The sequence below is a fragment of the Cottoperca gobio genome, chromosome 21 (genome assembly GCF_900634415.1).
Source record: "Cottoperca gobio chromosome 21, fCotGob3.1, whole genome shotgun sequence".
NCBI lineage: Eukaryota > Metazoa > Chordata > Actinopteri > Perciformes > Bovichtidae > Cottoperca > Cottoperca gobio.
Genome location: NC_041375.1, coordinates 13,878,430 through 13,897,743, shown reverse-complemented (window position 1 = coordinate 13,897,743; position 19,314 = coordinate 13,878,430). Strand labels below are relative to the sequence as shown.

The following is a 19,314-nucleotide window of genomic DNA, read 5'->3' as shown; positions in this document are numbered from 1 at the left end:
ACTAAAAAAATATGTTTCAAAACAATGTTTATTCATTAGAACATGACTGCAACACAAATTACAACACTCACGCAATTGATCTATTTTATGACATCATATTCACATAAAAAAAACGTTTTCAACCATGAATGCATGCCACGGCTTTTAGTATGTTTATAATATCCGATATTTAGACAAAGGTTCCATAAATCCACATAAAATACAAATGGTAATTTGTACAATCAATCAAATATCCATTGCACATAAAAAAAATCAAATGTACAGAGGTCAACCTGACACTGACAAAAAAAAAAATCACAAATTAGAAAAACACGGGTAATGTTCACTATAAATGCTGTCACATGCTTCACATTTATTTGGGATTAACGAGGCATTTCTGCAGGAAGTGACTCATGAGGTTGTATGTATGATGGTAGGCTGATCCTCTGAGCTCGTGGTCCTTGTCTGTGTACCACTGAAATTAGAGCCAAAATCAGATTAGTGCATAGACTTTGTATGATAACACATGGCAGTTTTTTTTCCCCCCATTTGAAACTTTTATTGAATCAACACCATCAAGGCCAATACTTCCCACTTCACTGAGCCAATATTTACCATTGACTTAAAGTCAACTTGCTTGTCCACCAGAGCTTTGGAGATCAGTGCTGCCTGCTGGAAATGGACATTATCTACAGGAAAGACAGTGTTTTTACTACGTGACTAAACATCAAAGCTCAGGGTAAATAGGGTCCATTTGTGCAAGGTTTTAATGTGTATCCTGGTAAACTGTTGAGAAATAGGACTACCGCATGTTCAGAAACTGAAAAGGAGTATGAGGATGAAACGTACCATCTGCTGTGCCATGAACCAATAGATAGTCTACTGTTTTGAAGTTTTTTGCTCTGGCCGTCACTGTGGAATTCTGTTTAATTAAAAAAGAAATATCACTGTAAATACCGTGCAGTATGTCCCAAGCCAGAAATGGGCAGTATGTTGAAAGAATCATTGTGTAACATTTACTTCGTAAGAGTCTGAATTGTCTGTGGGCTTGCCCATGTAGCGTTCAGTGTACACTGCATCTGCAAAAGAAAACTCAGTTAATATCATTTATTTTCAGAGAGTAGATTTAAATGGAAATTTGAATCCTTTAAGGGGAACTCAACCATATTTACACATACAAGTGAATCTCCCACCAAACTGCTGGTATTGCATTGTGGGTAACGTAGGCACCAGGGTTTGGCAAGGGAAAATGATACATGGGTTTTAACAAAAACAATATCTCTGGTGCCGCTGTAAAGTGTCTACAGGGAGTCTAATGCAATGCTAAATCAGTGGAGGAGTCTTTTAATTACACTGTGGCAATTATGTGGAAAAAAACAATATAGTGCTCTCAGAATAGACTGTAGAAATATATACTATAGTGTGTATGTATGTACACCAACCATAATATTCCCACTTGGCCACTGGGGCAACTGCTATTCCACACTTGAAGAGTCCAGTTCCTGCACCCAAGGCCATCGAGGTGACGTAGCCACCATATGACTGAAGGTCAGAATTGATTTAGTGAATGCAAAAACATGGAATAACAAGACAAGGAAATGAGAAATACAGAGAGCAACTTACCCAGCCCCATATTGCTATTCTGTCTTTGTCGATAAAACCCATGTCGATGAATTTCCTACAACACACAAATCATTTATTAGCTAACAAAGTGGACAGCTGACACATATGAGGATATCCTCTAAATCAGACCTTTAATACAAATTCTTTATGAATATTATGATATAACTTTGCAAATCAATGAGATCATCTTACAGTGTATATCATATTACATGTGGTGATTGAATGTTTAGACACACTGTACCTCACAGCTGATATCTGATCTTCCACTTCAAACGTCCCAAGGCGCCTGTAGATTGCATGCATTATTTCATCCCCTTGGTAACCGCTTCCTCTTCCGTCAAAGCTGGCGATGATGATCCCGTGTGAACTGGAGAGGGACGTGCCCCAGTTCAGCTTGAAGCGATAGTCCACCCGCTGACTACAAGGGCCACCATACCTGCACAGGGTCAGCATGACATCATCAAATGTGTATCAACAAATGAATTATATTAGAATGGAGCGCTGGAGTGTTGTTTACTTACACGTCAATAAGAAGAGGATATTTTTTAGACTTCTTGAAATTTGGTGGTAACATCATTTGATACCAAAGGTCTGTTGGAAAAACAAGTTATGAAAAGTAAAAATAAAAATGACTATGTTTCAAATATAAAGGTTTCCATCCATTTAATGTCAGATAAATATTATAGCTTCTGTTCTAACATGTCCTACTACTACTAGAGAGCTGTTGGTTGATACTCCTAATACTTCAATGCTAATCCACCAGTTACAATCACTTTTTTTTAAAAGTAAAACTTCACTTGAAGCTCCCTATATGATAAACTGTATAAACAAAAAGTCTCCTTCCACTCAGAAATGCGTTTTGCTCATTGTTCCTTCACTTGATGTTTTGACCTTCACTGTGCAGAATGAAGATTTGGTTCATAAAGCCAAACATGGTCCGATAAGAAGCGTACACTGAGAATGGACTTTATAGTGAATTAGGATCTTTTGTGCAGAATTTAAACACATTTTCTTTTTCTGTGTGTGGAACAATCATATCAGACTAAAGGAAATGTACAGTATTGTCTCACCATGTCCTGCAACCTTCAGTGTGCCATGCTGCATTGTTGGCATTTGGAATTCTGACAGAATATTTTCCAGTTTCTTGTTCTCTTCAAGAACAGAAAGCTCTGAAAAAGATAATTATCAATTGTCATTCTGGAAATAATAAGATATAAAAGTGAATATTAAAGATATTTATCCTCTTACACCGTAAACTGTTTAGAACTAGGGCTGCATGATATGACGTAAATGTGTGATATGTAATTTGTTGAATATTGCAATAACGATATTACTTAAATAAACATGTTAAAGTGTGCTCAGTTCTGCCTTTCTCCTGCTTTCAGTATGCTGCTAAAAATACAACAAATTGCTTGTATTTCTTGTAAAAAATATATATTCTTTAAAACAATATTGCACAAAACACAAAAGGCAGGATTAAAAAAAAATAAAAAAATGAATTAACTGTAAAATGATTTCATTTCAATAACTAATTCAACAATGGGCCTGGGTTGGTAAGTATACGGACCTGCACCTGAGCCCCTGTTGTCCACGAGTGTGTAGAGGGGCAACCCAGGTCCTGGTAAAGACAGAAATAGAAAATGCACAAACAGTTGATTATACATCAAGTCATCTGTACGACTTCAGAAGTCTTATCTCAGATTATTGTTCACAGATGCGCCCCACCACAAACAACCCGAACACATCGGCTGTGAATGAGTTATTGCTTAACAGGAAATGTTGATGGGTAACTGACCGTAGCAGTCCATTCGATAGTAAGAGGCGTCAGAGCTGAAGTAAGCAGAGTTGTACTGACACCTGTCCTTATGCAGGCCACAGGTGAGACACTGAGGGGCAGAAGGGCTGCTTCCAATCACAACCCTGATAAAGAAACAACTCACATCAGTCATGTCATTCAGATCATGCCCGTTCATTCTGATGTTGTAATATTTAATGCGCTCTTGTTTATTGTTTATAGGATTAGCTTTGGCTGATGTGTGTTCTATACTTCCTTGAGTCCAAGAATATATCACACATATAAGAAGAATTCCTTACTTGTACATATTTCTCTTCACAGGTATTCCTTGGTGCTCATTACTCACAAAATATCTGTAGAAAAGAGTTTCATTTACATTCTCATCAACATGTATTGACTTTCTAGCATTCTATGTAGTTGTGCCAGAAATGTGCGGCCTCATCACTCACATGGCATCTTTTGTTAACTTGGATATGTAGATGACTTCCCACGTCCCAGATGTAATAGGTGTTGCTTTGCCCTTTACAAAATGAGAGGAAACAGTATTAGACACCAAAGACATTACGAAAGCTACATTGCAGTATATTTTCCATATACAATTGAAACATACTTACATTCTTCACATAATGAATATGTTTGTAGCCCTGAGTGTCACTCATCACTTTGTAGAAACTGAGTTGATCATCAGCAAAGAAAAGAGGTAAGGGCATGTACTGAAAAGAAAAGTGATAATTTAAAGTCATAAATGCAAAATCAAACAATTAATGCACAACCAATAGTGGTCACTTTTTGGAAACTTACATGGCCGACCCATCCTGTCTTGCTTGTTTGCTCAAATTTCTATCGAGAGCAGAGACATTTACTGCAGTTAATGATCATTTCTTCACATGACCCTGAAGTCAACACATTGGTAGTGATCCAGAGAAGTGACAGCTACCTGTTTTTCTTGCCAGCTGCTTCCATCATAGTCATAGATTTGCACAACCACGTAATTCTGTTTTCTTGTGACCCACTGCACAGCGACGCGTTCGTCTGTAACCCAGGTCACTGAGCACAACATGTGATCGCTGAGCAAAGGCAACAGAAAGTGACAAGGTAAGGCAGACGATGAGGATATTGTATTTGCCTCTGTTTTTTAATGCAGTTTAAGTTATGCTATGAAGTGAATAATATACAGACCCAGAAGCAACAGAAGCAGGTGCGACCACCTGTGTGCGGCGGGATGGATTAGTGGTATCAACCACAAACAGTTTCACCTTGGTAAGGGAAGACCCAGCCTGTTCCAAATACAATCAAATGTAACATTCTTGATAAATATTTCAAAAGAGGAAGATAAGTTATGGACAATGTAAACAGGGAACTGCCCATATAATGTGTGCTTTGAACAAATATTGACTATCAAGGCAGAATATTGCATCAAAATCCCACCTTTGGGTATGGAACAGCCACTGTTTGAGGATACTGCTCATCCCCATACCATGAGAACTCCACTTTGTGAACGTTTGTATCATTAAACTCTGCGTAAGCCAAATATTTTCCAGTTGATGACCACCATAGTGCCCCGTTTGATGCAAACACTTCCTCTGAAATTGTTAGGAGAAAAAGAAAATGTGTAACCTTCCTCTATATAGAGACACAGATAGAGGAAATGTGAATGTTACTTACCCTCATATACCCAGTCAGGGACACCATTAAGGATCTCGTTCTTTTTCCCATTGTGGGTTACCTGCACAACTTCAGCAGTCACGTTGGATTTGAAAAAAATGTTGAAGTCTGCGACGTAAGCCTACAAAATAGTATATATAGTATATAGTACATATCCATACACAGATTCAAAACTTTACTTCATTAGATACACTTTGTTCAACAGTCTTGCAGGACCTGATATGTATTTTGGTGTCCCATGTCTCATATTAAGGAAGTGATGTAAGCAGCTGTAATATTGTTGATTTCAACTGAACGTAAAGTTCAAAGCTACATGATAACATGGTGTAAACTTACATATTTGTTTCCTTTTGGGGCGAAGTCAAAGTACTGCACAACAGTTGGATGATTCACAGGCATGACAAATGTTCTGGAAGGAAAAATTAAAACAATTTAGGGGTGAACCAAATAAATCACTGCCTACATGAATTAGTCTGATGTGTTTGTCCATAATGACAAATGTATTGTATTACAATAAAACAACAACTCACGAACTCTCCCTGTCATAGATGGAGTAAGAAGCTGTGAATGAATGTCTCCATTTCTGTCGAGTGCAAACTTGTTTTCAGACTTTTTCAGGTTTTTTATGATGATCAAACTTATGGTGACCTCTTGAAAAGTTGAACTATTGTGAAAACACACATGCAAAGCTAACTGCAGAACAATCACTGGGAATTTCTCACCTTTGTGAAATTGCTTTCAAAAGCGACGTATTTATAATCACCTGACAGCATGTAATCTGTGGCATCCACCTGAGCCTACAATGGAAATGAAAATGGATTTTTTTTATGAGATATGATTTATTCATCTGAATTAACAGTGTGTATTGTTATAAAATGTTGATTACAAAGGTTGAATTGCTCAAATATAGTGACTCCGCATTTGTTTCAGCATTGTGGAGGAAGATATTCCCATCTCTTGTTTTATGCAGATACTCCTTGTCTGCAGATATAAAGACAATACATATGTGAGAGATTTGTACACAGCATGAAGATTAATATATTTTCTTGCCCAAAGGAACGAGCTGTGTAACAGAGGTGATTTCACCAGCAGTGATACCTGATATCCAATACAAGTTGTAGGATTTCCACCTAATGGTGTCGTTGTAGTAATCTTCGAGGGTAAATGGCCTTTTGGCACCATCAGATCCTGAAATGATGCACATGCTGCATTAGAGTGTGTTGCCTATAACACGATCAAACATCCAGAAGGTGGAAGAAGATCTTCAGATATTTTACTTAAATAAAAGTAGCAATACTTCAATGTAACTGTTATAAGTAAAAGCCCTGCATTCAAAATCTTACTCAAGTAAAAGCACACAAGTATTAGCATCAACATACGTACAACAGTACTCATTATCTCAACAGCCCATTTTATAATCATATGCATTAGATTAGATTATTAGCACTGGATTATAATGAGTGATTCATTAATGTGTGCATCACTTTAATGTTGCAGCTGGTAAATGTGGGCTCAATTTATTTGATATAGCCTACTGCTGTCTAGCTTAACCTATAATAACATATTATAATTAATCAGTTGATTTAATAATGTGAATCGGCAAACTAACTAAATTATCACTTAAATATAGTGTAGTAGAAAGTAGCATACAATGAAAATACTCAATGAAGTACTAGTAAAGTGTGGCCTACTTGAGTAAATGTAGTTTATTCCACAAATAAAAAGTGTTGCTGTTGATGAACTAAAAAGACTCATCCATCTGTGCGTCACGCGGTGGCGCTATAACTTCCAGCAGCAGGCTAATACGCTGACTATCCACATAAGAGCTTTTTAAGAATCATATCATCAACTTCATTGTCTGTTCTTTCACAAGTTTGTTACTGAAACAAGACAAACGGGTAAATTATAAACACACTAATTTAGACAGTAAAAAAAAAAGAATCACAAACACAAAAAACGTCAGCTTGAAATGATTTAATCAAGCGCAAAAAATAGTTTCTAATACTTTATTTGGAAATTAGAGTTTAGTTAGTTAGTTAGTTTCACAGCTGTTTTTGGTTATTTTCACATTGAACGCCAACGGGGAGCACAGACACACAGAGAGAAAGAAAAGCACAGACAGGCCTGAGCGTTTACTTACTGCTTAAATAAACTGCTGTGATCGTTATTAACGTGATGACGACAGCCGCCCCTACCACCCCCCACAGCACCTTGTTGCAGCCCTGCGAAAGGTGACACAAAAGTTGCAAAAACATCCTCTTCTTGAGATTACAACAACACAAGCTGACACTGCAGGTTCACGTTTTCTAGTCTATTTATCCCAACAGTGAGCAGCATATTGTCCACACGTAATATATATATATATATATATTTACCAATGTTTTATTTGTATTTTACAATATGTGCTCACTATTTAAGCTGATAAATCCATTACTGACCATGATGTAGATGCAGTCGCTGCGAAGCTCTCAGTCTCTAATACTCCTTGAAGGTCGATGATGTGAAGTTTAAAGTAACTGGCCAACTTGGCCAAGCAGCCTGGTCAACATACTCTCAAAGCAAACAAAAAAAACAAAAAAACACCCCGTAACAATGGCTTTAAACTAAATATGGCAACATGAGAAAAGTGAGCTCCGTCCTACTTTCGGTTGAAGCTTCTCATACTTCCCGCTGCATTCCTGAGGAGTCGGACACCAGACAGAGATGCCTCCCTGAAGTCTGCAGCCTGCACAACTTTCCAACTTGCTGGTATTTAGGAAGTGGCTTTTTCACGCGCAAGCCATTCCCTCAACAAATGTGAGAAAGCAGAAGTCGGCTGGAGTTAGAGATATTTTCCAGTTGTGAAAATAACCATAATAACAATAAAAGTAATTAGTTTAGAATAGTTTTTTATTATGATGTGGCTTTATTATATAGAACATACAATTAAAAAATAAAAATACAATCCTGATAGTTGACACATCTTTCTCTGTATCAGAAACAATTCTTAACAGATAATTCTAAAAATAGCATCTGTGACTGGCTCAACAGTTGGATTTAATGGAAAATCACCAGCAACTGTTTATCTGCATGTATGTGACAGGTGGGCTCTGAGGGGCTATCACAAGCTCAGTGGCTCCAATCTTATGAGACCACAGGGGTTTGAGAGGAAATTATCTTTTCCTAGTTCATTTTGCATCAGTGATGCACATTTAGTTGTATATATATTTCATGATATATTTACTGCAGGTAACTCAACATATAGTATACAATAGACTAGCAACCCCAATGCACATATTATGACAATCTAACACATTGATGAAATTAGCCTTTTCCCAATAAAATGATACACACATTATACATCACATGCTTAAATCCACCACCATCAGTTATCATGACATTGTAGCACTCACAGGAAGCATTGCATTTATAAGTGTGATGGGTCCAGTAATTCATGCTGTGCAAGCCAAAGATAAGAATTCAACAGAAGTCAACGCTTTTGTGAGTGTTAGCGAATCAACGCAGTTGTGATTCAGTCACTGTCATCGTCATCTAAGCCCTCCGCCACCTGGCTCGCATGTTCAATGTAGTTAAAGGCGGGAAACTTGATTTTGAGGTCAGTCCACTTGGTGCATTTGTTTTTCTTCTTGCCGTTGAACGTCACCACAAAGTTTTTCACGTGGAGGCAGGGGCAATCGATTCCACGGTAGAGCATCATGGAACCCCATCTCTGCGACAGAAATCAGACGTTAAAACATAAAAGGGGAGATATGCTAGTATACATTATGTAAGTTTTTACATCGACTGAGCAAAGGCAATGGCAAACAAATGAATGCCATTAGAGCTGCAACTAACAATTTGTATTATCGGCCACCAGAGAACATGTGGCAGTCCTGGCCTTCAATACAACGATGTGGAATCATCTGGTTGTAGTTATGGGATCTTCTGATCTCATTCTGTGATCTCATTTTCTCTCCCATTTGTTTTAGTGCAGATGACTGACTCTGTCTCATTTCCCACTTTTCTCTTATTCCGTTTAAAAAGACAGCGGTACACCAATACAGAAAGTAGTCCCTATGAATGCTGCACGCAGATTTATGGCTGTAGCTTCATACAGAAAGCAAATCAGTGTATTTCCCAAAACGCAGCTCTCTTAAATACACTTACCTGTCCACAGTCTTTGCATGCTATGAAGAAATTGGTCTCATAATCTAGAAGTCGTTCTTGAAGAGTAGTGTTTTCTCTCTGAATGAAAAGTTTACTAAAAAAAAGAAATGGATTGAAAAATTATTTTGTACAAAATCGAAATGCATGCATGGTATATTTCATCATCCGAGCATAATTCCAACTGTGGCATAACATTTATACATCACAGAATCATGTAAGAGTCGACCTTGAATTGTAGTTAGTACCTGAACTCTGTTGAGACATTGACTCTGTGCATGTTTTCGATGATCTGGATGTCCTCGCCGGTGCAGGCGTGTTTGCTGCAGCTTCGGCAGCTAAACAACACCTCACACTTCTCAGACTGCATGTCTTGCTGCTTCTTCTTTGTCATTCTCATCTTCCCCTCCATTATAGCCTGTATCTGAAACTCTAGTATCTGTGTAGGAAAGAAAAACATCAGAGAGCGGTCCTATCACACATTTGTGTGAAATTGTCCCAATTAGCGTATAAATTCTTGAGTTATGTTGACCTTTGCCCACCAAACTCGAATCAGTTTGTCTTGAGTCCAAGTGGACATTTGAGCCAGATTTGAAAAAATTCCCTGAGATATCGCGAGAATGGACGTACATACAGACGGACTACCTGAAAAGATAATGCTTCCGGCCACGGCTGTCGCAAAAGTTTGAAGTGAACCTACCCTTTTGTCATAGACCTCTTGATTTAAGGCTCTGATTTTGATAATGGCTTTGTCCATCATGGTAATGCGGTACTCATTGACACACTCCTTCTCTGCCACCCCAGAGTTCTTCACATCGACCAGAGTGTAACTGCTGTCCTCAGCTCTTCCTCTGCCTCGAGCCTGCAAAAGATAATAATAAAGTCAATGCTAAGTAACCACTTTAATATTGTAATGGTGCCTTTCTTACTGGAAACACAAGTGATAATAGTTAACACACACCACAGGTCATTACCCATTTGACGACTGAAATCACTAACCTGAATCATAGCAATCTCATTGGTCACAAGGCCGTATCGGATAACAAAATTGCACGCTGCTATGTCCAAACCTTCCTCTGCCACTGTGGTGGCAATCAGCAAGTTGACATCACCATCACGGAATTTGGTCAACACATCCCTTTGCTCTGCCTGATGAACACACATTTATTTAGAGAGGGTTAAGTGTGAATTGGATTTGAAGTGTGTCGAGGCAAATGTGCTGCAGTTTGTGTAACGTGCACTCACAGAGGTCATTGGTTTAACAACACTCTGGTCTCCTGCTCCGATCACATGTGAGGCTTTCACTCCAACGTCAGAAAACTTGGGGTTCTCCTGAATCCATTGACTTAGAGCGATGGCGCTGCGACGCGTTTTTGTGAAAATGATGCCTCTGGCCTCCACTCTGCTGCTGAACTCGTGCAGAATATTACGTCTTAGTTTCGACAGGCTGTCATTTTCATACTCTGGTTTCTCTGCAAGCCCCTTCAGCTCTTCCTTGTTCTCTGCAAGACAGATTTGAAATAACTGTGGTAAATTCCTAGAATCACTTTAGAGGTTAAAGCAACAGTTTAACTTTTTTGGGAAATATGTTAATTCACTATCTTGTTGAGAGTTAGATGAGAAGATTGATACCAAATATACCGCTACAGCCAGTTAGCTAAAAAGACTGGAAGAAAGAGGGACGGGCTTAGCAGCACATCTTAAGCTAACAAAGCAGTTATATACATATATATATATTATATTATATATTGTTTGCTTAAAACTGTACAAAAAACAAAGTCGAAAAACTACAAGTGTGGTTGTATAGGGGGTCTTGTTATCGCCGTTGGGTTACAAGGCAACCAGAGGAGACTTCAGGAAGTTACCCATGAAAGCACAACTTTTACAACCGGAGTCACACTTTTGTTTTTGGACAGATTAAACAAACGAGATATAACGTGTTAATTAGTGAACTTTAAAGGTGCTGCTAAGTAGATTTTGTTAGCTTTGAACAGGATCAGGCTAGCTGCTTCCCTGTTACCAGTCTTTTTTGCTAAGCTAAGCCACCCAGCACCTAGCCTCATACTGTATTTGTATCTGTCCATCTTTTCATCTAAATCTGAGCAATAAAAATACGCTTATTTCCCAAAATGTCTAACTATTGAGTCAAAATACTCCAGAACATATAACAGTATTGATAAAGTCACTCGGGCTCAATACCTTTAAACAAATTGAAGAGGAATCTCTCAGTATCTGTGATTTTTATTTTCTGCTCGTCGTCTGGTGTTGTTTTGTTCTTTAACTCCTCCTCGTGGTATTTGTTCAGGAAACTGAAGGAATCACGCATGCGGATGGTGTTGCTGAGATTCAGGCCCTCGCTGTACTGTCGGAGGTGCTCTGCGCAAACTCGCACTTTCAGATTTCCCTCTGTTGCAGCTGAAATGGATTGAGACAAGTTTTCAGACCCGAGGACTGGTAGTGGTACTGGTACTGTGAAGATGAGCATGAAACATTGGGCTCACCTAATCGCTCTTTTTGAACAACCCACTGTTCATAAGTCTGAGAGCCAAGGTCAGAGGTGGGACTCAGATTGGCATGGGCATGAATCGCAATCATGATGTTTTTGATTACATCACCAAAGGGATCCTGAAAAGGACACACACACACACACACACACACACACACACACACACACACACACACACACACACACACACACACACACACACACACACACAAACACTGTTAATGCCAATCCTCAAAAAAGACCCTGATTCAAAAAGCTGCCGTGAGGCCAAATACTGTCAAAAACAAAAGTACCTCCTTTCTGTCTTCAACAGTTTTAATGCTTTTCCTTGGTTCCCTTTTGTATTCCCCAAGGTCAGTTGTCATGATTTTGTAAGCATCCAAGTTTGCACAAATCTATGAAAGAGACGCACATATTTACATGAATGAATCAAAATCAGACATCTCCATCTCAGTGATGCACACTATTTCTCTCTGACACAGAGTTGAAGCCAAAAGGCTGTTGGAAACTTTATGGCTGGGGTGTGTGCAGAGTGGAACATTTGAAGCAGCTTGGCTGGACGAACAGGATCCTCGCTGACTAAGGGAGAGAAACTGGAGCGGGATTTAGATGAACTAAAGATTAAAAAGTGAAACTAAAAGAAATAAAGTTGTGTTGTTTATATGTGTGAACACAATCAACGTGTTTGTGAAACTTATGATCAGAAAAAAGAGGGTAATTAGTCTCTTCAGTGATTTATATTTGAAGTGTCTGCTGTTGTTATAGTACATTGCATAAGATTGTAACATGTGGCTTACATTTGGTACTAATAGGCTAATATGTCCTCTTTGCTTTTGTCTACATGAGTGTGGGCAGGAAGCTGAGAATAGTAGTTACGCGGAGAATGTGGTCCTCAGCTTTCTCCATTTTTGTGGCCCCCCCGACCCCCGGCGAGGCAGTCAGTCCCAGGATCTGAGGGAGGGGCATGAGCTCCTTCTGCTCCTTCTTCAGCCTTAAGTTCTTGTGCTTCTGCTTCAGGCAGCGCATCATTATGTGGTTGTACACTCCTCCTTTCTGAGTGTGGTGACACTCATCGATCACAATCAGTGTCAGATCTACAAGAGAAGACGTGACAACCAACAATGTAAATGAATGTCAGTATGTGACATGAAGTGGTCTAATTGTAACTAGATTTCCCACCTCCTGTCTGTCCAAAGTGTCATCACTTCATCAATTTATCCTATTAGACATGTGTGGGAAAGTATCATAATTAGCGTAATAATTCTTGAACTATGGACAAAGATGTGTTTTGTGAGGTCGCAGTGAGCTTCACCTCCATCAAATTCTAATCAGTTCATCCTCGGGTCCAAGACGTTTGTGTCAAATTTGAAGAAATTCCCTCCTGGGGAGGCTGAGATATCACGTTCATGTGAATGGGACGGACGGGCAACTCAAAAACTTAAAGCCTCAGCTGTCGCTGGCATGGAGGCATAAAAAGCAACGTGGAGGATTACAAGAAGAGGAATACATGGCGAGTGAGCGTTTTAGAGATTTGTTTGGGAGGAATATTGTTTAGCAAGATTATGGCTTGCTTGCCAATAATATTTACATTTCTGCATCTCTTACTGTAACATTACCGTCCGGGGACTATACTTTTCTTAACCAAGCAGTGCTATATATATATATATATATATATATATAATTTATTTGTGTTTCTTAAATAAATAGAGGTGAATTCCACTCACAGATTATAACATCTTTCTGTGAGAGAGATCCTCCCAGACAAACCAGCACTTTTCCAGGAACTTGGCGCAGCAGTTTAAGCCACACAATAACACATGCTGCAAAACTTTAAAAATAGCTCCAACTCGTTTCTTATTTTTGTATTTTACAGAAGTGCGAGAGAGGTGAATTATAATCACACACACGCGTACAAGTTTAACCAGAGAGATGCAAATGTGTCCCCGGAGGAAAGAGAGTATGGAGGAGTGGCAGCTTGATGTACTGTGGGTGATAGAAGCTCTCATGTGAATTCGATCAGCCACACACTGATGGCTTGAACAGACGTGTGGCCTGGAAGGCAGGAGATAGGAAAAAAAAGAAAAAGGACACGCTCTCAGGCGTTTCAACAAACAGCATATGTTCCACTGAGGTGGCTATTCCACCTTGGACTGGTGAGTGCCAACAAGAATGAACAGCAGAGCCGGAAGACTTTGACAAGATCCTGTCAGGTATCACCAGGGGAGATGTTATAAGTCCTCCGGGTGGCTTTCTATTCCAAAACCTGTCAGTGTCTGTGGTTTAAGCCTGGACAGATTTTAACTTTAAGTCTTAGGAAGCCTTTAAAAGTACAGTTGTTGTGACCTTATTTGCATTTTTAAACGCTGGTTTGGTGATACAGTTTAATAAAGCCAAAGGAGATTATTGAGCCAAGGAAACGTTATTTATATTCTTGTGTTAGCTTTTATAAAATGTTTACCGCTCAAGTTCACCCCTTCGTCCTCTCCTTTGTTAGCCCTCTGCAAGTAATTCTCAAGGATCTGGGCTGTGCAAATGATGACGTCATTTTCCTTCACGATCTCCGTGAAAGAGATTTTGAGCTGGCAGTCTCCGCTGACTCTCGCCACTTTATACGTGTGCTTCAGGAACCGCAAGAACTCTGCGGAATAATGCTGCTCAACAAGAGGAACCTGCAGGACACCAGAGCAGAGCACATTCAATTGTATCATGTTATGCTACAAAGTGTGTTTATTCCGGGTGAGGCACGCCTAGACAAGTCATTATTCTGCTCTTTGATCAGTTTCAGTCACACACAGTCACTATTTCTCAAACTGTTTTAAAACTCTACTAAATAGTTTTAAAACCTTGGTGAACAAAGTGATCCAGTGCAGAGTGGATCACATGCATGCCAAATAGTACCAAAGTGTAGAGGAATATCTAAACCTTATGGTATGTAAATTGTGGTGAGCTGACCCACATGTGTAAATTGGCTCTTTGGATTTGAAAAGGAAATAAGTAGGTTAACATACTAGTGCAAAGCCATAAATCAGGTTTGACTAGGTTTGCTGTACCTTGTTCACCAGGACGACCACTTTCCCTGAATGCCCCTCTGCCCTCCTGTGGTCCAGATGTTTTTTGGTAATATAAACGGCAACTCTGGTTTTACCACTTCCTGTCGGCATGCATATGATGATGTTTTTCCCCTCCAAGGCAGGTATAGCGACTTCCATCTGATAATCTCGAAGAACAATATCATCTTTTTCTGGGCCTCCGGCCGCTGCTCCTGGATCTGTGATTCAGAGCAGAGGTTCAGACAGACAAAACGTTCTTGTCTGTGTCAGCAACCCACAATTACAGGCATTACAAGCAGGAAACGACTGTGCTAGTCATTGTTTGTGGTTTTGGTCCTGTGGTGCTGCTAGTAAAAATGCAAACCATACTGTATGCATATGCACTGAATTCATGGAATAAGTTCTACATTTAAAACAGAAATACTGAAGCATTCAGACTTTGCACTTTCATTTTTAACCAACTGATTTTAACTGACCAACAAACTTGCTATGAACTGCTTCAGTCAGATTTTAAGTTGCCGGCAGGCTCTGAGTCATTTGCTCTGTCTAGGCAGGGGATAAAACATGACTAAAACACCATGCTCAATGTGCATGTACCTCCCTCTCTGCTACCTTCAACTCGAGGCTCTACATTTCTCCCTAGTTATGAGCTCAAACCCCCAGAAGGTTTTTTTCCCCTCGATGCAGACAGTTTTTAATTTCCCTCTCAGACTTGGTATGCCAGAGGTTAAAGTGCTGTTTCAAGCAACTTCATGGAAGTAAATACACGTATGGTGAGACAGAGCTTTAACAACAAGAAGTAAACAGTGGCCTGTGTGGCCCCCTGAATTCTACCAGCAGTTCCCAGATATTAAACTTATTAGAGCTGCAAAGTAAACAACCAGCTATGTTTAATATCGTTCCAATAAGAACAGAAATCCCACAGGCCTATTTTTCTTTCGTGCAGTGAAATGTATTTTCAGAAGAGACAAATAATTCTGCAAATGCAGCTCATTTCATAATCTGATGGAATGTACATGTAATCCTTTCTTCTTCTTTCTTATTAAACTGTGCACTATAGCCAACCAGTCAGGTATATGGCATTACTCACATTAATGAGACAACCTGTACTGTAACCTCATATTAAGAAAATAAAAGACACTTCCTGTGTTTCTTTTCATATAATTACTTCCACTGCCTCATTAGTCTGCATGCTTCTCCTTTTGAGTCACTTCTCTGCTCTGGGCTGATGATCCTTAAGGCAATCATCTATTACGCAAACACAATGTCGTAAAGGCACTTAAATTAAACTTTTCCTTTACATTACTTTACAATACGCCAATAAAGTCAGCATGTGGTTTTCATTTAAAGCTCGGGCTATGCTGTCCTCTTTGACCTCCATGCGGTTTATCACGGTACACATATGGAACATATTCTTTTGTGTGGAGCAGGCAGAAATGTTCCACTTGCAGCACGTTCAAAACACACTCATTCTGCCTTTATGATAGTATAGGGCATCTACACAGCCAGTGTACATTATTTCTCACTATGGGCTTGTATGTTTTGTGTGGTCTACTGGGACCAGAACCAGAGATTACTACCATGCTTTCAATACCCGAACAACATCAAAAGTATCAAGAAAAAGTGAGTGAGGGTGAATCAGTCCCACCTGGTTGTGAAGGCTCTGAGCACTTTGTCAGTTGTCCTAATTCAGGATTCGCCGCTCCGTACAGATCTAAAAATATATCAATTAAGGTATACAAATCAGTCAAGAAAGTCATGAGAAACATCTTAGGCTTGTTCACTGTGTTGGGAGGGGCAGCTGCTAATATCTAGCCATGCATTGATAAGTTGCATATATATATGTCACGTGTGCTTGTATATGTATTATGGGTATTTAAGAAAATACTCTTTATGTATCTGAAAAAGAGCCTTGTGCTCAAAACATTACACAGCATTAAATACCTTCTAATGAGAGTTACTTGGTGTGCTGATCTATCTGTTTCCACTCTGCTAGATATGTCTTTGATCCAGCACCCATCCCATTTGGCACTGGGATGTGCATGTCTTACTAGACAGTATGAATGTCCAAATTTGCCTCAACTTGTTCAATATGAACTGAATCAGGACTGCTGTCAGGTGTTATCACTGACATCTAAATATATATATTTTTAACTGATGATCGTTGAACAGAAGAGTTCTGTAACACCTTCTTCCTCTGGAGGCTCGTCAGTTGTGCTGATGACCATAAACTGTGGGCTTTCAGCTGCTGCTTCACTTCCTGTAGGTTCATCTTTCAGTGAAGACATGGTCACATCTGAGTCTAATGAAAAAAATCAATCAATCACACTTTGGCAGTTTATTAATGATTAATCTCTCTATAAAAACACATACTTTTTTTCAAATCACAAGATTGCCTAATGACATTCCCTGTGATGGATGTGTGCCCTAGTACAGTTAGTCACCTTTCTTGTCATATTGATCTGGCCCTCCAGTCAGCTCGTACAGGAGGTGTTGGTGTTCAGTTTCACGCAGAACATCGAGAAATGTAGAAAACCATCCCTGTCGACCTCTCACGATACTTCTCAGAAGTTCACGGGCTCCACTCCGGTTCCCTTTGTTTTCTGTCACAGTTTTAATCTATAACATGAGCATAATAACTGTAGGAGACTGGTTATGCAATCAGAAGTGCAGTGCTCTACAAAACAGATGAGTGCACTTGTCTGCCATCTTGTGGTCAATCACTACAAATACATCTACCGGGCCTTGTGATTATTCTTCTTGTGGTTGAGCTGGAAAAAATATACGTACAAGTTGTATTCAAACAACATGTGTTGACAGTTTGTACTACAGATTTACTATAAATGCATATTGTGAGCCGTTCATTTTCTCTTACACCAAATAGATCATCAATCAAATCAATACCTAATCAATTCAAAATGACCAACTATGAGCAGTGAATTTGACAGCTCACCTTCACAACAGAGTACTTACAATCTCAGCGTCATCTTTGGAGATTAGAGTTTGAGAGTAACATTGGAGGCACACGACATCAGTCTTCATGTCCAGCAGACTGGGAGAGAGTAGTTGAATAAGCTTGACACAGTAATCATTGGATGCCTCTGCTTCAGGTTCGATAGGGGTCTCGGCCTGCATGTAGTCCGCTGCAGATCCACAATCTGAATTTTTCAACGCGTCAACAAATGCCCTGAACCAGCCGGTTTCGTGAGGCTTCTTTAGGACTGCAGAAATAAGGAGATCCGTAGCAGCTAAATTACCATCGGTCTTGGCCTTTTGTCTGATCTGGTCCTTTTGGTCGGTTTTGATCAAATGTAAATGATCCAGAACCCGATCCACCACAATGCGATCCCGCAACCTCTGCCTGTAGCCTTCAATGAGACGCTCATTTGCTTCATCGTTATCTGAAGCCATTGCAACTCACCTAACTGAAAGCCTGATCACAATATATCGACTGTCTCCAGCGAAGTTGTACTACTACTGACAGCAAAAACGACTATTCACTGTATCAAGGAAAACGAAACTATTTCACTTTCGTTTCCCAAAAAGTCTTAATAATTAATCTAGCCACTAGGTGTCAGTATTGGAACATAGGTAGGTGTTTCAGAAATCAGAAATCCTTTATTAGTTCCACAACGGGGAAATGTACCTTGTTACAGCAAAAGAACAAGAAAGTAAAGAGGCGAAAATAAAAGTTTGCACGTACACTAAAGCCGACCTACAAACATTTGAATTGACCTTTTAAAAAATGTGAGTAGAAGTATAAAAGTATATTTAGTTAAAACCCTTTGATTGACTTCTCCCTCGCGCTCATTTCGCACCTGCAAAGGCGGGACAGCTTCTGTATCATTGGTACATTTACCATTAAGTGACCTCATGTATTTTCCCAGCATAGCTTCAACCTGAGGAGAGGTCTAATCTTTCAGGGTCATTAAAAACACAGGGGCGTTTCAGTACTGTGTTGAGTCATGTGAAGTAAATAAACTCCTGATTGTATTGTGTCACATTTAATGATTATCACATGTACTCGTCCACCTTAATCAAAATGTATTATTGCACAACATGTATTTCTGCACAAATGTATAATGAGCACTATATTAGTTATGAATGAAGCACTGTAGGTTCTCTTCAAAGAGTTTCAGGTCTACCTCCATCTCGCCACAACAAGACGGCCCACCAAAGGGCATAACCGCGCCAACATGGACCAATGAGGGACGACGACACCCTTCTGTAGAGAATATAGCAAAATGTTTATGATGTTTTTGTACCACTTTCACTTGTACCAACAGACAGCTAACTGGCTCTTTATTGATTCGGACTGTGGACTTGGTGTGTGAAAGTGTCCTCGGCTGAGGGTATTTTTTGACATTGCTGTCATCATCACTTTAAATAAATAAGTATCTTGATCAACTAGAAGTTTACTGGATTCAATTGAAAGACTATCTCAGCGCCCTTTGGGCTTCAAAACCCCAACAGTCATCTGTTCTGTGTGTGTATTCTTCAGTGTTGGGAAAGAGACTTTTGAAATGTAATCTGTTACAGATTAGGCCTACTAG

The 19,314-nt window shown here is 39.4% G+C and overlaps 2 protein-coding genes across 2 annotated transcripts; both read right to left on the bottom strand.

Moving 5' to 3' along the window:
• Positions 1-83: 83 nt before the first annotated feature.
• fap (fibroblast activation protein, alpha) lies at positions 84-6,266 on the bottom strand. The gene is made up of 24 exons (XM_029459387.1): positions 6,161-6,266; positions 5,949-6,043; positions 5,785-5,859; positions 5,593-5,645; positions 5,399-5,471; positions 5,063-5,183; positions 4,826-4,980; positions 4,577-4,674; positions 4,335-4,464; positions 4,199-4,237; positions 4,012-4,110; positions 3,847-3,917; positions 3,697-3,750; positions 3,398-3,522; positions 3,170-3,220; positions 2,673-2,771; positions 2,124-2,193; positions 1,844-2,038; positions 1,603-1,657; positions 1,422-1,521; positions 1,000-1,058; positions 829-901; positions 595-668; positions 84-454 (listed from the first exon to the last, which is right to left on the bottom strand). The coding sequence occupies exons 1-24, from the start codon at positions 6,264-6,266 to the stop codon at positions 353-355; spliced, it is 2,172 nt and encodes a 723-aa protein (XP_029315247.1). The 3' UTR covers positions 84-352.
• A 1,667-nt stretch (positions 6,267-7,933) lies between these two features.
• On the bottom strand, positions 7,934-18,255 carry ifih1 (interferon induced with helicase C domain 1). The gene is made up of 16 exons (XM_029459260.1): positions 17,735-18,255; positions 17,206-17,380; positions 16,950-17,063; positions 16,410-16,475; positions 14,762-14,979; positions 14,170-14,380; positions 12,588-12,805; positions 12,005-12,106; positions 11,707-11,830; positions 11,405-11,620; positions 10,451-10,707; positions 10,205-10,354; positions 9,906-10,067; positions 9,454-9,644; positions 9,209-9,302; positions 7,934-8,771 (listed from the first exon to the last, which is right to left on the bottom strand). Exons 1-16 carry the CDS (start codon positions 18,170-18,172, stop codon positions 8,574-8,576), a joined length of 2,934 nt encoding a protein of 977 aa, XP_029315120.1. The 5' UTR covers positions 18,173-18,255; the 3' UTR covers positions 7,934-8,573.
• Between the last annotated feature and the right edge of the window lie 1,059 nt (positions 18,256-19,314).